This window comes from Balaenoptera ricei, chromosome 9 (genome assembly GCF_028023285.1).
Source record: "Balaenoptera ricei isolate mBalRic1 chromosome 9, mBalRic1.hap2, whole genome shotgun sequence".
Classification (NCBI taxonomy): Eukaryota; Metazoa; Chordata; class Mammalia; order Artiodactyla; family Balaenopteridae; genus Balaenoptera; species Balaenoptera ricei.
The window spans coordinates 731283-747008 of NC_082647.1; the positions used below are offsets into that span (position 1 = coordinate 731283).

Consider the following 15726-nt stretch of genomic DNA (forward strand, 5'->3'; position numbering starts at 1 on the left):
TCAGGACTCAGTGGATGCTGTGGAGGAGGTACTTAGTCCCCAGCAGTACTTAGTCCTCTTAGCACCCAGTAGCACTTAGTCCTCAGCAGAGATGGCCGCTGTGCAGGTACTTAGCACCCAGTAGCGCTTAGTCCTCAGTGGAGACGGCCGCTGAGCAGGTACTTAGCACCCAGTAGCGCTTAGTCCTCGGCGGAGACGGCCGCTGAGCAGGTACTTAGCACCCAGTAGCGCTTAGTCCTCAGTGGAGACGGCCGCTGAGCAGGTACTTAGCACCCAGTAGCACTTAGTCCTCAGCGGAGGCAGCCGCTGAGCAGGTACTCAGCACCCAGTAGCGCTTAGTCCTCAGTGGAGACGGCCGCTGAGCAGGTACTTAGCACTCAGTAGCGCTTAGTCCTCCACAGCAAAAGCAACAAGACAAGCAGCTTAGTGAAAATATGGTCTCCTGTGTGAGACACATCTTGTGTCTGAGAGATTTCAGATCCCAGCGCCGCTGGAGCCGTGCAGGCCCCTTTTCTTTCAGGTCCACATGCATTTTTAGGAACATTGAAGCTGTATCATCTCCTTGACTTTAAAAAATGTTCTGAAATATTTTCTTATTCAGTAAGCAATTGAGGGGCCCTGAAGCTGTGATTTCTCATCAGGGGAACTGTGGGCCATAGAAGGTTAATTTAAAATCAGTCACAAGATTCCGGTAGAATCCTTCCCCGGTGGACCAAGACCAGAGGGGTAAGAATTTCAGGAAACAGTATCATTGTGGTGGGTTTGGGTGGGATGACCTGTACTTTGAAGTCTGTATCGAGGGCAGTGAAAGATCTTAAGTAAAAGGTGGAGTCCATCAACAGTCTGTTATGAAAGGAAATATTGCCAAAACCAGCTTGGTGATGGAAAGAATTGATACAATCCCATGATTTGGAAAACTGTGAAGTCTCCATCGTAAAGGTAGACCTGCATGCTTGCTGCCTCAGCACAGAGGCCACTGTTACGGGGGCTCTAGCCCGAGGGTGCCTGCCAGTACCACAGACGTGCTTGGGGTCTGTTGGTTTGGAAGTGACGTCCTAAGAGCTCCTGGGCTTGCGTGGGGCCCTCCCCCAGGCTGTCAACGCAGCCTGCACTCACTCCCTGCTCCGTTCATGAATGGTTGAGAATAAGGACTTTATCTCAATCATTTAATGGGGTTTTTCTCATTTGCTGTTAGAAAAATGTGGTCCGCTGAATGGTTCTTCAGCAGAGTAGTAGACTCTGGCAAGTGCAGAGTTTGAAGGAGATGCAGCCTTTAATCACACCGGCCTTTCTGGTACGGCTGTGTTTTGGGTTTTTATTTAATAGCATTGAATACGGTTCCTTGCTCTCTCTACCTCCCTTCTCATACTTGTTTGAAAGACCAATTGGCTAGTTTTATGTCCCTGTGACTCCCCCTCTTTCTCATGTATTCCCCCATCATTTTACTGGGCCTGTTAACAGGGGAGAAGTGGAGTTACCCTAACCCAGCTTCCTCTGCGTCCACCAGAGTCGGCAGGCCTCAGAGAGAGTGCGCTGCGAGTCCCACCGAAGCTGCACAGGCCTGACTCCCTGAACTTCCCGCTGGTGTTTTTCCCTCTTGCTTGGAATGCGTAGCTCTGGCCGCAGGGACCCTGTCCTTCCCTGGTGACTGCAGATGGCCTGCTTGCCGGGTCAGACTCTCCAGCTCCACGTTGCCACTGCACCCTCTTCACACGAGCAGGTGCCCGTGGTTAGTGAGGCTGCATCACCAGGCGGCCGAGGGAGACTCGGGGCCTGCTGTCATCTCGCTGGGTGGTGACGGCGCCTCATCTCTGCCACATCCAGCGGTGGCAACATGAGTCTCACTTTGTGCACCCGCCCAGGCAGTCACTAGGAGAGCCGTGTGAAGTGACTCAGACATCATTTGACATGTCCTTACTCTGGAAATGGAAGTCTGCGGTGAGATGAGGGTGGTGTCTGGGGACCGTGGAGCAGCCCCGGGGACAGTCAGGTCCCCGTGTTGACCCAGCAGTAGTGAAAATGGGCGAGAGCGCTCACCTGTGCCCAGTACATCCTGACGGGGTGATGGCCAGGGTGCAAGTGTTGCAAGGAGCGAAATAAAGCATCAGCCTTAGGGAGGGAGGGAGGAGGGGAGGAGGGAGGGAGGAGGGGAGGAGGGAGGGGGAGAGAGGGGGAGGGAGGGAGGGGAGGAGAGGGAGGGAGGAGGGGAGAGGGGAGAGTGGGGAGGGAGAGGGGAGGGAGGGAGGAGGGGAGAGTGGAGAGGGAGGAGGGGAGAGTGGAGAGGGAGGAGGGGAGGGGGAAGGAGGGGAAGGGAGGGGAGGGAGGAGGGGAGGGAAGAGGGGAGGGAGGGGAGAACCAGGCTCCAGGGCTCATTGTGAGCGTCGTGGCTGCAACAGTGTTTCTGTGTCGCTCCAGTAAAGCGGACTTGCTCACTCTTGTCTGGACGGTGGTTTGCAAGCCCCGTGGGGCCAACACACGCCCCCTTGTGAAGTTTCCGAACCGTCCTGATATCCGGGGAAGGCACGGAGGACCTACTGCTTTGTGACTGACGGCAGAGGAGGTGGTGGCCTCACGGGGGTCTCTGGGCCCGCGAGCGCCTGCAGCCTCTTCCAGGAGGGATGCGAGGCGGCCCGGGCTCAGCTTCAGGCGACCCGTGGACAGATGCTGCGTGGGGTCTGCACCTGGTGTCACAGCACTGCCCCGCCTCTGTCCCATATCCCTTGTCACTGGGCCCCTGATTTTGTGGCCCCTTCCAGGGTCCTTTGTTCCTCCAGGCCTGCGGTAGAGGCCCTCTCACTGCGAAACCACCCGTTGGAACGCTAAGGCTGCTGCCGGGCCAGTGGAGCTCATGTCCCGGGGGAAAGCCCCCAGCTGGCCCCGTCCCCGGGGGACTTGCAGTGCAATAGGGGGGCAGTTCCCATAAAGAACGGGGGGAAAGGGAGTCACAGAGCGATGAATCAGAAGCCTGGACTCTAGAATAAGACAGTTTCCAGCAAGCAGGACTCCTGCTCAGACGCACGTCGGATTGAGAGGGACGGTGACTCAGGCAAGGAAACAGGCATTTGCAGCGGGCAGGTGGGTCGAGCACACCCGTGCGGTAACCTCCTTGCCCTGCCTGAGTCCTGCCGTGCTCTGCTTTTGCTGCCAGATAAACCCACTTTCTGTTTTTTAAAAATATTTTAATTTTTTAAATTTATTTTTTATTTTTGGCTGCGCTGGGTCTTGGTTGCTGCGTGTGGGCTTTCTCTAGTTGTCACGAGCGGGGGCTGCTCTTCGTTGCGGTGCGCGGACTTCTCACTGCGGTGGCTTCTCTTGCTGCGGAGCACAGGCTCTAGGCGCACGGGCTCAGTAGTTGTTGCGCACGGGCTCAGTAGTTATGGCACATGGGCTCAGTTGCTCTGCGGCATGTGGGATCTTCCCGGGGATCGAAACCTTGTCCTTTGCATTGGCAGGTGGATTCTTAACCACTGAGCCACCAGGGAAACCCCTGCTTTCTTTTAAATTGATGAATAGGATTTGCTTGGCCAGGGAAACGCAGGCAGCCTGCTTTTCCTACCTCCCCTGTGAGGTACCCCCTCTGTGAGGTCCCCTCTCCTCTGTGACGTCCCCTCTCCCATGTAATGTCCCCCCATCCCCTGTGAGGTCCCCTCTCCCCTGTGAGGTCACCCCTTTGTGAGGTCCCCTCTCCTCCGTGAGGTCCCCCCTCTGTGAGGTCCCTCCTCTCCTGTGAGGTCACCTTTCTCCATGAGGTCCCCCCTCTGTGACGTCCCCTCTCCCCTGTGAGGTCCCCTCTCCTCTGTGAGGTCCCCTCTCCACTGTGAGGTAACCGCTCTGTGAGTTCCCCTGTCCCCTGTGAGGTCCCCCCTCTGTGAGGTCCACTCTCCCCTGTGAGGTCCCCTCTCCTCTGTGAGGTAACCGCTCTGTGAGTTCCCCTGTCCCCTGTGAGGTCCCCCCTCTGTGAGGTCCCCGCTTTGTGAGGTCACCACTCCTCTGTGAGGTTCCCCCTCTGTGAACTCCACTCTCCCCTGTGAGGTCCTCTCTCTTCTGTGAGGTTCCCTCTCCCCTGTGAGATCCCCTATCCTCTGTGAGGTCCCCCCTCTGTGAGGTCCCCTCTCCCCTGTGAGATCCCTTCTCTGTGAGGTCCCCTCTCCCCTGTGAGGTCCCTTCTCTGTGAGGTCCCCCCTCTGTGAGGTCCACCCTCCCCTGTGAAGTCCCCTTTCCTCTGTGAGGTCAGCCCTCTGTGAAGTCCCCTCTCCCATGGAGATCCCCTATCCTCTGTGAGGTCCCCTCTCCTCTGTGAGGTCACCTTTCTGTGAGGTCCCCCCTCCCCTGTGAGGTCCCTTCTCTGTGAGGTCCCCTCTCCCCTGTGAGGTCCCTTCTCTGTGAGGTCCCCTCTCCCCTGTGAGGTCCCTTCTCCCCTGTGAGGTCCCTTCTCTGTGAGGTCCCCTCTCCCCTGTGAGGTCCCTCCCCTGTTAGGTCCCCTCTCCCCTGTGAAGTCCCTCCTCTGTGAGGTGCCCTCTCCCCTGTGAGGTCCCCCCTCCTCTGTGAGATCCCCCCTCTGTGAGGTCCCCTCTCCCCTGTGAGGTCCCCCCCTCCCCTATGAGGTCCCCTGTCCCCTTTGAGGTCCCCCCTCTGTGAGTTCCTCTCTCCCCTGTGAGGTCCCCCCTTTGTGAGGTCCCCTTTTCTCTGTGAGGTCCCCCCTCCCCTGTGAGGTCACCTCTCCTCCGTGAGGTCCCCACTCTGTGAGGTCGCCCCTCTCCTGTGAGGTCCCCTTTCCTTTGTGAAGTCCCCCCTCCCCTGTGAGGTCTCCTCTCCCCTGTGAGGTCCCCCCTCTATGAGGTCCCCTCTCCCCTGTGAGATCCCCTACCACTGTTAGATCCCCCCTCTGTGATGTCCCGTGGCCTCTGTGAGGTCTCCTCTCCTCCGTGAGGTCCCCCCTCTGTGAGGTCCCCCTTTCCTCTGTGAGGTGCCCCCTCCCCTGTGAGTTTCCCCCTCTGTGAGGTTCCCTCTCTTCTGTGACGTCCCCTCTCCCATGTGAGGTCCCCCCCTCCCCTGTGAGGTCCCCTCTCCCCTGTGAAGTCCCCGCTCTGTGAGGTGCCCTCTCCCCTGTGAGGTCCCCCAATGTAATGTCCCCTCTCCTCTGTGAGGTCCCCCCTCTGTGAGGTCCCATCTCCCCTGTGAAATCCCCCCTCTGTAAGGTCCTCTCTACCCTGTGAGGTCTCCCCTCTGTGAGGTCCCCTCTCCCCTGTGAAGTCCCCCCTCTGTGAGGTGCCCTCTCCTCTGTGAGGTCCCTTCTCCCCTGTGAGGTCCCCCCTCCGTGAGGTCCCATCTCCCCTGTTAGGTACCCTCTTCCCTCTCAGGTCCCCGCTACCCTGTGAGGTACGCTTTCCTCTCTGAGGTTACCCCCTCCCCTGTGAGATCCCTCCATCCCCTGTGAGGTCCCCTCTCCCCTATGAAGTCCCCGCTCTGTGAGGTGCCCTCTCCCCTGTGAGGTCCCCCAATGTAATGTCCCCTCTCCTCTGTGAGGTCCCCCCTCTGTGAGGTCCCCTCTCCCCTGTGAAATCCCCCCTCTGTAAGGTCCTCTCTACCCTGTGAGGTCTCCCCTCTGTGAGGTCCCCTCTCCCCTGTGAAGTCCCCCCTCTGTGAGGTGCCCTCTCCTCTGTGAGGTCCCTTCTCCCCTGTGAGGTCCCCCCTCCGTGAGGTCCCATCTCCCCTGTTAGGTACCCTCTTCCCTCTCAGGTCCCCACTACCCTGTGAGGTACGCTTTCCTCTCTGAGGTTACCCCCTCCCCTGTGAGATCCCTCCATCCCCTGTGAGGTCCCTTCTCCCCTGTGAGGCCCCCCCTCCCCTGTGAGGTCCCCCCTCTGTGAGGTCCCCTCTCCCCTCTGAGGTCCCTTCTCTGTGAGGTCCCCTCTCCCCTGTGAGGTCCCCTCTCCCCTGTGAGGTCCCTTCTCTGTGAGGTCCCCCCCTCCCCTGTGAGGTCCCCTCTCCCCTGTGAAGTCCCCCCTCTGTGAGGTGCCCTCTCCCCTGTGAGGTCCCCCAATGTAATGTCCCCTCTCCTCTGTGAGGTCCCCCCTCTGTGAGGTCCCATCTCCCCTGTGAAATCCCCCCTCTGTAAGGTCCTCTCTACCCTGTGAGGTCTCCCCTCTGTGAGGTGCCCTCTCCTCTGTGAGGTCCCTTCTCCCCTGTGAGGTCCCCCCTCTGTTAGTTCCCCTCTCCCCTGTGAGATCCCCTCTCCTCTGTGAGGTCCCTTCTCCCCTGTGAGGTCCCCTCTTCTCTGTGAGATCCCCTATCCTCTGTGAGGTCCCCTCTCCTCTGTGAAGTCCCCCCTTTGTGAGGTCCACCCTCCCCTGTGAGGTCCCCCCACTGTGAGGTCCCCTCTCCTCTGTGAGGTCCCCTCTCCCCTGTGAGGTCCCCTCTCTGTGAGGTCCCCTCTCCCTTGTGAGGTCCCCCATGTGTGAGGTCCACTCTCCCCGGTGATATCCCCTATCCTCTGTGAGGCCCCCCCTCTGTGAGGTCCCCCCTCCCCTGTGAGGTCACCCCTTTGTGAGGTCCACTCTCCCCTGTGAGATCCCGTATCCTGTGTGAGGTCCCCGCTCTGTGAGGTCCCCACTCCTCTGTGAGGTCCCTGCTCTGTGAGGTCCCCACTCCTCTGTGAGGTCCCCCTTCCCCTGTGAGGTCCCCTTTCCTTTGTGAGGTCCTCCCTCCCCTGTGAGGTTCCCCTCTCCCCTGTGAGGTCCCCTCTCCTCTGTGAGGTCCCGTCTCTCCTGTGAGGTTCCCCCTCTGTGAGGTCCCCTCTCTCCTGTGAGGTCCTCTCTCCCCTGTGAGTTCCCCTCTCCTCTGTGATGTCCCCTCTCCCCTCTGAGGTCCCCTCTCCCCTGTGAGGTCCCCTCTCCTTTGTGAGGTACCCCCCCCCCCCCGCCATGAGTTCTGTCCTCCTTCAAGATTCCCTTCCTAGTGGTGTAGCCGCCAGCCTTTGACCTCACCTTACTCTGGTGTAGACCTGCAGCTCATACCACGCCCACTATCAGTCCTTGAGAGCCCAACCTCATAGCCTCTTGAAACGGAGAATTTTTCTAACTCTTACCAAATGCTTTCTTCTTTCTCTCTACTATCTTTAACTTGTTGTTCACAAATCATAAGGATTAAAACAGAAAGTACTTAGAAGTGTGCCTGGCTCGTGGGTAGGTATTATTATTGTTTTAAAATTAAAAATTTTTGTCATAGTGTTATTTTATCCTCCTTCTAAGACATAGTTGGATAGTTTTGTCCTACTCAGAATGTTTTCATGGCTCCGCGCTGCAAGCAGAAAACGCCAGGCCCTCCTTGTGTGGTGTCCAGGGCCTCCTGTGGCCTCACACCAGCCCTCCACCCCCCGCTGCCCCCTCGCAGGACTCGCACCCTCACCAACCACGTCAAGCCCTGGCCTGGCACTCCATGTCCTTTTTGGATTGGCTTTTCTCACTCGGCAGAGTTTTCTGGAGATTCGTCCCGGTTGTGGCTGTGTCTGTAGTCTCTCCCTTTTACTCCCTGAGTCATTTTTACTGCTGAGTACTCGTCCATGGTGTGGATGCACGTGTTTGTTTAACCCTCCCTCACTGGATGGCATCTGGGCTCTTTCTAGTTTGGGGGTATTATAAATAAAACCGCGATAAACATTTGTTTACAAGTTTTTGTGTGAACGTAAGTCTTCGTTTCTCTGGCATCAGTGGCCAGGGGTTCAATCGCTGGGTTGTATGATGTGCATGTTTAGTTTTTAAGAAACCGCCAGACTGTTTTCCAGAGTGGCTGCACCATTTTTCAATCCCACTAGAAATGTAACCGTTTCTCCAGATCCTCGGCAGGATTTGGTGTCGCCACGATTTTTAATTTTAGTCCTTCTGAGAGGTGTGTAGTGATATGTCGTTGTGTGTTTAATTTCCGTTGGCCTGTTGGCTGATGATGTGGAACAGCTTCTTGTGTGTTTATTTGCCGTCTGTACATCCCCTTCGATGAAGTGTCTCCTCATGTCTTTTGCCCATTTGATAACTGGGTTTTTTAATGTTTAGTTCTGAGAGCTCTGTATACTCCAGATACTAGTCACTTGTTGGATATGTAGTTTGAATTATTTTCTCCCACTCATCTGTCTTTTCCTCCTCCTAAAAGGACCTTTCGCAGAGCAAAAGTTTTTAATTTTGATGAGATCTCTCTCGTTTATCAATTTTTCTTTTTATGGATGATGTTTGGTGTCAAGTCTGAGAACTTACTGCTTAGCCTTAGGTTCTAAAGATTTTCATTTCTCTAGTCCCCTAAAATTTTTATTGTTTTATATTTTACATTTACATCCATGACCCGTTTTGGCTACTTTTTGTGTAAGCCATGAAACCTGTGTCAAGGTTCCTGTTTTTGCCTCTGGATGCTCAATTGCTCCAGCACTATTTGTTGAAAAGGCAATTTTTCAACCATTAAGTTCCTTTTGCACTTTTATCAAAAATCTGTTGGGCGTTTCTGTGTGGGTCTGTTCCTGGGTTCTCTGTTTTGTTCTGTTGATCTCTTTGCCTCTCCTTCCACCAGTGCTACACAGCCTTGATTACTGTGCCTATTAATAAGACTATAGGTATAGAATTATTAGGTAGAATTCTACCAAATCCTGCTTCATTCTTCTTTTTCCAAATTGTTTTAAGTTCTCTAGTTCCTTTGCTGTTCCACATAAATTTCTTGTCTGTATCTACAAAGAAGTTTTCTGGGATTCTGATAGGAATTGTGTGAAACTTGTATATCAATTTAGGGAGAGTTTACATCTTTATTATACTGTGATTTCCAGTCCGTGAACACATTATGTCCATTATTTATTTAGATCTTTGATTTCTTTCATCAGCATTGTGTAGTTTTCAGTGCACATGTTTTATTAGATTTACACCTAAATATTTTACTTCGTGAGTGACTGTAAATAATATTTTAGTTTCAGTGTCAATGTGTTCATAGCTAATATAGAAAAAATTTATTCTAGGAGTTTTTTGTAGATTCATTGGAGTTTTCCATGTGGAAAATTATGTCATCTGGAAATAGGTACAGTTTTATTTCTTCCTTTTTCATCTGCATGACTTTTATTTCCTTATATTGCCCTATTGCACTGTTGAGAACTTTTGGCTCTGTTGAGTAAAAGTGGTGCAAGAGGACATCCTTGCCTTTTTCCTGATTGTAGTGGGAAAGCTTCTAGCTTCTCACCATTAAGTATGATGTTAGCTGTAGGGCTTGTGTAGATGTTCATTGCCAAGTCGATGAAGTTCCTCTCAATTTCTATATTTCTGAGAATATCCATCATGAAAAGTTGTTGAATTAATTGATTTATTTTGGATTAAACCAGTCTTGCATCCCTGGGATAAACCCCATGATGTATAATTATTTTTATATATTGCTGGATTTTATATGCTAATAATATTGTATGGATTTTTATGTCTGTACTCATAAGGGATATTGGTATGTAGGTTTCTTTTTTCTTTTTCTCTTTTTTGGTACTGTTTTTGTCTGCTTTTGGTATCAGGTTAATATTAGCTACATAAAATTAATTGGAAACTATTTCCTCCTTTTCTGTTTTCCAGAAGGAATTGTGTAGAATTCATATTAATTCTTCCTTATATGTTTGGTAGAATTATCCGGTGAAACTATCTGGGTCTAGAAATATCTTTTTGGGGAGGTTTTAAATTATGAATTCAATTTTCATAATGGTTATAGGGCTATCAAATTATCTATTTCATATTGGATCAGTTGTAGTAGTTTGTGTTTTTCGAGGAATGGGTCCATTTCATCTAAGTTGCTATGTTTATGTGTGTAGACTTGTTTGTTCCCTTATGAGGTCTGCAGGGTCTGTACTGATGTCCCCTGTTTCGTTGCTGATATTGATAATGTGACTGCTCTCTCTTTTTCATTGTCAGTCTTGCTAGAGGTTTGCCAATTTTACTCATCTTTTCAGGGAAGCAGCTTTTGTTTTCACCGATTTCTCTTTTTTTTTAATTTCAATTTTGTTGATTTCTGCTCTTTATTATTTCCTTCCTTCTACTTGCTTTGGGTTTATTTTGCTCTCCTTTTTCTGGCTTCTTCATGTGGGAATTTAGATGATTGATTTGAGACTTTTTCTAATGTAAGTATTTAGTGCTAAAAATTTCACTCAGTGCAGCTTTAACTGTGCCCCAGTTTTGATTTTGATATGTTGTATTTTCATTTTCACTCAGTTCAATGTATTTTTTTCCCTTGGATTCTCTTTGACCTGTGGCTTGTTTAGAAGTGTTGTTTAAGTTCCAAGTGTTTGGAGACTTTTCTTGTTATATTTATGTTATTGATTTCTAGTTTGACTCCATTGTGATTGGAGAACATACTCTGAATGATTTTGATTCTTTTCATGTTGCTGAGTTTTATTTATGTTCCAGGATATGGTCCACTTTAATTGGATGAAGATGCAAATATTTAGGAGGGTAATTGGGATGATGACAATGTAGAAACTTTTGTCAGTTTCTGCTTCTCATATTTGCAGCTCTGTTGCTTGATGTGTATACATTTAGGATTGCTGTATCTTCTTGGCAGATTTACCCTTTTATCATTATATTATATCTCTGTCCCTGGTAATTTTGTTTGTTATGAAGACTAATTTATCTGCTATTACGATAGCCACTGCTACTTGTCTTTAATTAATGATACATCTTTTTTTTCCTTTTACTTCAACTTGAAAGCTGGAGTGAGTTTCTTATAAACAGCATATGGTTGGGTCATGCATTTTTAATCCACTCAGTCAATGTTTGTCTTCATTGGTATATTTAGCCCATTTATATGTAATGTAATTATTGATTTGTTAAGACTTAAACTCCTATTATATATTTTTGTTCTATTCTATTTTTTCTATTTGTTCTATTTTTCTCTGTATTCTTTTTCCTGCATTCCTTTAGGTTATGTTAACAGTTTTTTACAAATCAATTTTGATTTATCTGTATTTTTGAGTGTATCTCTTTATCGCCTTTTTAGTAGTTGGTATAGATAGTACATACATTATATATATATAAAATGATCTCAGTTTACTGGTGTCATCATTTTACCATTTTGAGTGGGGTATAGAAACCTTACCTCCTTTTATGGTTTTCCCCCTGTTTATTATAATTATTTTAAATATTTCCTCTATGTATATTTAGAAGCACATCAGACAGTGTTATCATGTTTGCTTCAACTGTCAAACATAATTTAGAAAGCTCAGAAGAAGGAAAGCTTATCTTATTTACTCATACCTTTACTTTTCATGCCGTTTTTCCGTCTTGATGTTCCCAGTTTCTTCTGTCATCACCTTTCTATTTAGAGAAGTTCGTATAGCAATTCTTTTGGGGTAGGTCTGCTGGCAAAATATGCTCGCATTTTCATTTATCTCAGAATGTCTTCATTTCCCTGTCATTCCTGAACAATGTTTTCACCAGGTATCTGGATTGGTAGACTTTCAGGATTCTGAATTGACAGCTTTTTCTTTCAGAAGTTTCATGTGGCCTCTGTGGTTTCTGATGAGAAATCCTCTGTCATTTGAATTACATTCCCCTCATAGGTAAGGTGTCATTTCTCTGGCTACTGTTAATACTTTCTTCTTTGCATATAGTCTTAAGAAGTATAATTATCATGTGCCTTGGAGGAGATTTGGGTTTATCCCATTTGGGGTGCTCAGCTTCTGGAATCTTTAGGTTTATATCTCTTGCCAAAACTGAGAAATTTTCAACCATCATTTTTTTGAGTACCTTTTCAGCCCTGCCTTCTTTCTCCTCTCCTTCTGGGATTCTGATGACATGAAAATTAGATCTTTTGTTACAGCCCCAAAACCCAGAGGCTCTGTCCCTTTTTTTTTTTCAGACTATCTTCTCTCTATTGTTGAAATTCGGTGATTTCTATTGTTCTGTCTTCCAGGTCACTGATTCTTCTCTCTGTCCCCTCCATCCTTCTATTAAGTGCGCGCAGTGAGCTGTTTATTTTGGTTATTGTATTTTTTAGTTATAACATTTTCACTCTTTTTTTTGTATTTGTGTCTTTACTGAGGCTTCCCATTTTTTCATTGTTTCCAGAGTGCTCATGATTGTTCACTGAAGTATTTTTATCATGGCTGCCTTATAGTCTTTGTCAGATAAGGCTGACATCTCAATTTTGGTGTGTGCTGATTGTCTTTTTTCATTCAGTTTGAGGTTTTCTTGGTTTTGGTAAGAGTGGTTTTCTGTTGAAATCTGGGCATTTTTGTATTATGTTGTGAGTCTCCATCTCATTTAAACTTGTGTTTTAACTGGCTTTTTCTGGCACTGCTCTGCTGGGGTAGGGGCTCTGTTACTGGCAATGGAGATTGAAGCCCAGGTTCCCCACCAGGTCTCTGCTGGCACCTGAGGGAGGGTTCTTGTCCTCACTGCTGGGCAGCAGGTAGGTGGAGTCTGAACTCCCCACACGGTCTCCACTGGCACACCAGGGGGTGGTTACCACGCAGTGGGGAGGGAAGTCCCCCTCCCCACTTGGCTGCTCTGATGACACTGGCAGAGTCACTCTGGCCTCACAAGGGAGGGTGCCCAGGTTCCCTCTCGGCCTTTGTGGTGTTTGGTGGGAGTGGAGCTCTGCTGTCTGCAAAGTGCTAAGTCGCTTCTCTCCCGGCCCTCTGACTAGAGAGAGGTAACTTCAGCTGGGCCCCGTCGGCCACCAGCGTTGGTGGCTGATTCACTTCCAAGTCTGAGATCACAGCCCAAGGGAACCCCAGGGGGCCCAGCACCTGTTTCTTGGGTCCCTGGGTCCCTGGCCAGTCTTCTTTCCACACTGCACAGCGTTCCACACGTATGGTTTCCAGGGATTGGCTGTACCTGGTGGGAAGAGTGTCTTCCCATCTTCCAGACGCGGACCCTCTCTTCCCAGGGTTTTACCTCCTCTGACTGGCCTTGGAGAGAACTTCAGGGAGGACGTCTAGGCCCCTGGACCTACACATTCCTTTGTTTCTCTCTCCGAGTGCCCAGTTCCTGCCTGCTCCCAGGAAAGCTGACAGGTCTGGGCTGGGGTTCAGGGTTCCCCTCGCGGCCCGTGTAGACCCCCTCTGTCAGGTGCCCACCTGCTGCAACTGAGGCCTCCTCACAGACCGCAGAGTTGGCACAGCTTAGACTTCTGTGCTCTTTAGATAAAAATATTACTGAAGTTCTGTTATTTAAATTTTAAAAATGATTTTTTTTCCCACAGAAAGTTCTGTTTGCGCTCGTGATATTTTCTGTTTCCTGGTGGATATTGACATGAAGACCATCCTTTAGGGAATGATGTGGTTAAACCACGCCTGTTTTCTGAGTCTGCAGTGCTAGATGTTATGCTAATATTGCAGATGTGCTTCCAATTGTGAATACTCCTGGGAGTGGACCGATAACAGCCACACAAACACATTTCACGTGGGGCGTTTTCTAGTTGCTTTTGGCAAATGGAACAGACTTGCTTATTATTAAGCACATTGAGTCCTAAAGTAAGGGTAACGGTGCCAGCGGGGCTGGGTCTCCCTGCAGGGACCTCTCTCGAAACGTCACGTCGCAAACTGAGCTGCTTGCTGGTTGCTGTGGTTGCAGCCGGGGGGCGAACTTCCCCACAGCTCCCACTTTGGATAATGCCATCGGACCTTCTGAGATTCAGAACTATTCCAACCGCTTGAATCTTGCCACTTGTAAATTTTAAAAAAACGTTAGATTTGCATTTGAAAAAATATTCAAGTGTGTTCATGAAGGCAGCTTATGTGTAAGAGCCGTTCTTTTAATTCCACCCAGAATATGTGTTCTCAGCGAGTTCTGGACCTTCTTGTACCACACTCACACACACACACAAACAAGCACAGCGGTCCTGATTTGAAGGTTTTGGTAATGTGTTTTTGTACAGGGCATAAAAATATATCTCTGTAATTACATGATATTTAGTGATTAGATAATTACGGATAATTGCATGGGGTAGTTCTAAGTGCTAAAGTGTTACCATAAGATCCAAAATGTACAAATTGCATAATAATTATTCTTAGGGGTTATTTGGTAATTCTGAGCATAATTATCATGTGATCTGCAGTGCATGTAATTAATGCATAATCACATGGATTTTGCCTTCATAACTACTTCGCCCTTGTTATAAAGCTCTTTGTCATAACATTTGAGTATAAATATAATGTAATTGGCTCCCAGATACAGTACATTAAGCCCCGTGATAATTGCTTTCACAGTAACAATAGCCCTTATTTCACTTCAATCGTGTGGCTCTTAAGCTGGGCGGGGTTGCGAAGAACGAATCGCCAGGACGTGGAGGCGGCGAGCAGGCAGGGCGGCGCTGAGTGGTGGCCACTAGGCGCGCTTCTGGGTGAGGAATGTCTTTGCCGTGACCAGACCTTTCCAGGTAGAAGAGTTTGCACCTTTGACTTGGAGCCTGTCTTCTAACGGCGGCGCACGCCCCTCTCCCGCAGCAGCCGGCCCCTGCATACAGCAAAGCACCCACCGCATTTCGGGTGGAGGGGCCGCAGAGGGCTGGAATTTCTATAAGGAGGAGATCTTGTAATAAACTGCAGTGAGAGGGGCCTTGGCCGATGGGTGACATTGTGGGAGAACACCTGGGACAGCAGCAGTTACTCAGAGACGGAAACAGGAGCTCTGGCTCGACTTCCGTGTCGTTAACGCAGTTCCTGCAACTCTCCCCGCAGGTCTCACGTGGCAGGATGGCTACACCCAGCACGTGATGGCGCGGGAGCTCGCCGGCCTTCCCCAGGCCTCCCCGCGGCGCCCTGAGGCCTCCAGCCCAGCCAGGTAAAGTGGACTTGGTTTACGGCTCCCCGCTGGCGGCCACGCCAGCATCCACCAGCCCTCTTCCTTGTTTCACGTAGCACAGTACCCTGTCTTTCCGTGTAGACGTTCCAGGAAGTTGGAATGTGTGTAAGGAGCAGGAGGGGTCCTGGCCCCGGGGGAAGGGTGTATGGGAGTGACCCTCCCACAAGGGGCCGTTCTCACCAACAGACGTGCCCAAAGGTCCTCCCCGCCTTCCCGAGACCCTCGGAAGGTCTGCATCTTCAGAGCCTTGGTTGAAAGCAGAGAAGTCAATAATTCTCACTTCCCAGTAAGAATTTGTGTTCATTTTAGTACAAGAAGCAAATTAAACCATGAAAGGCGTGCCGTTCCCCAAGCACGGCAGCCCGTGTGAGCCGGATTCATTCCATCTCGTCCTCTCTGCACACGTGCGGAGGTGCAGACGCCTTGCCCGCTCGTGCAGGGGGCACACAGACCCCGGCAGGTGAGGACTCCGTCCACAGACAGAGCGCCGGGCGCGGGCCGCCTCGACCCCGAGCCGGCGTTTATACAACAGGGAGACGACCTTCCCCCAAGGCTTCGCTTGGAAGTCCACTCTTCCCTCGGAGAGTGAGTTGTCTCTGTCCGTAGCCTCAGTGAAAATAATCTCAGTGACGGACAGAAACATCAGCCGTCTGCCTTCCTGCCCAGGCTGCCGAGCCGAGGAAGCAGCTAAGCCGCCAGGTCCTGCAGGGTTAAATGCACCAAACGTGAAAACACGTTCACCGTGGCGGCTCTCTCACTGGCCAGACCGTGAGTCTCTTGAGGGTAGGAGCTGTCCTTTGTCTTTCTTGCTGGTATACTGAGCTTTAACAAGGAGACTGTGCCACTGTAGTCTGCTCTGTAAACACAAGACACAAAAGCCAAAGTCAAGCTGTCCTGAATTTCCATTTTCATCTGGGTGAGT

At 50.0% G+C, this 15726-nt stretch overlaps 1 protein-coding gene across 1 annotated transcript in view; it reads left to right on the top strand.

Moving 5' to 3' along the window:
• Nucleotides 1-15726, top strand: part of PTPRN2 (protein tyrosine phosphatase receptor type N2) — a 697051-nt gene that overhangs the window by 215562 nt on the left and 465763 nt on the right. Inside the window, 1 exon segment of the mRNA XM_059932932.1 lies at nucleotides 14681-14783. Coding sequence (XP_059788915.1) covers nucleotides 14681-14783 — 103 coding nt within the window.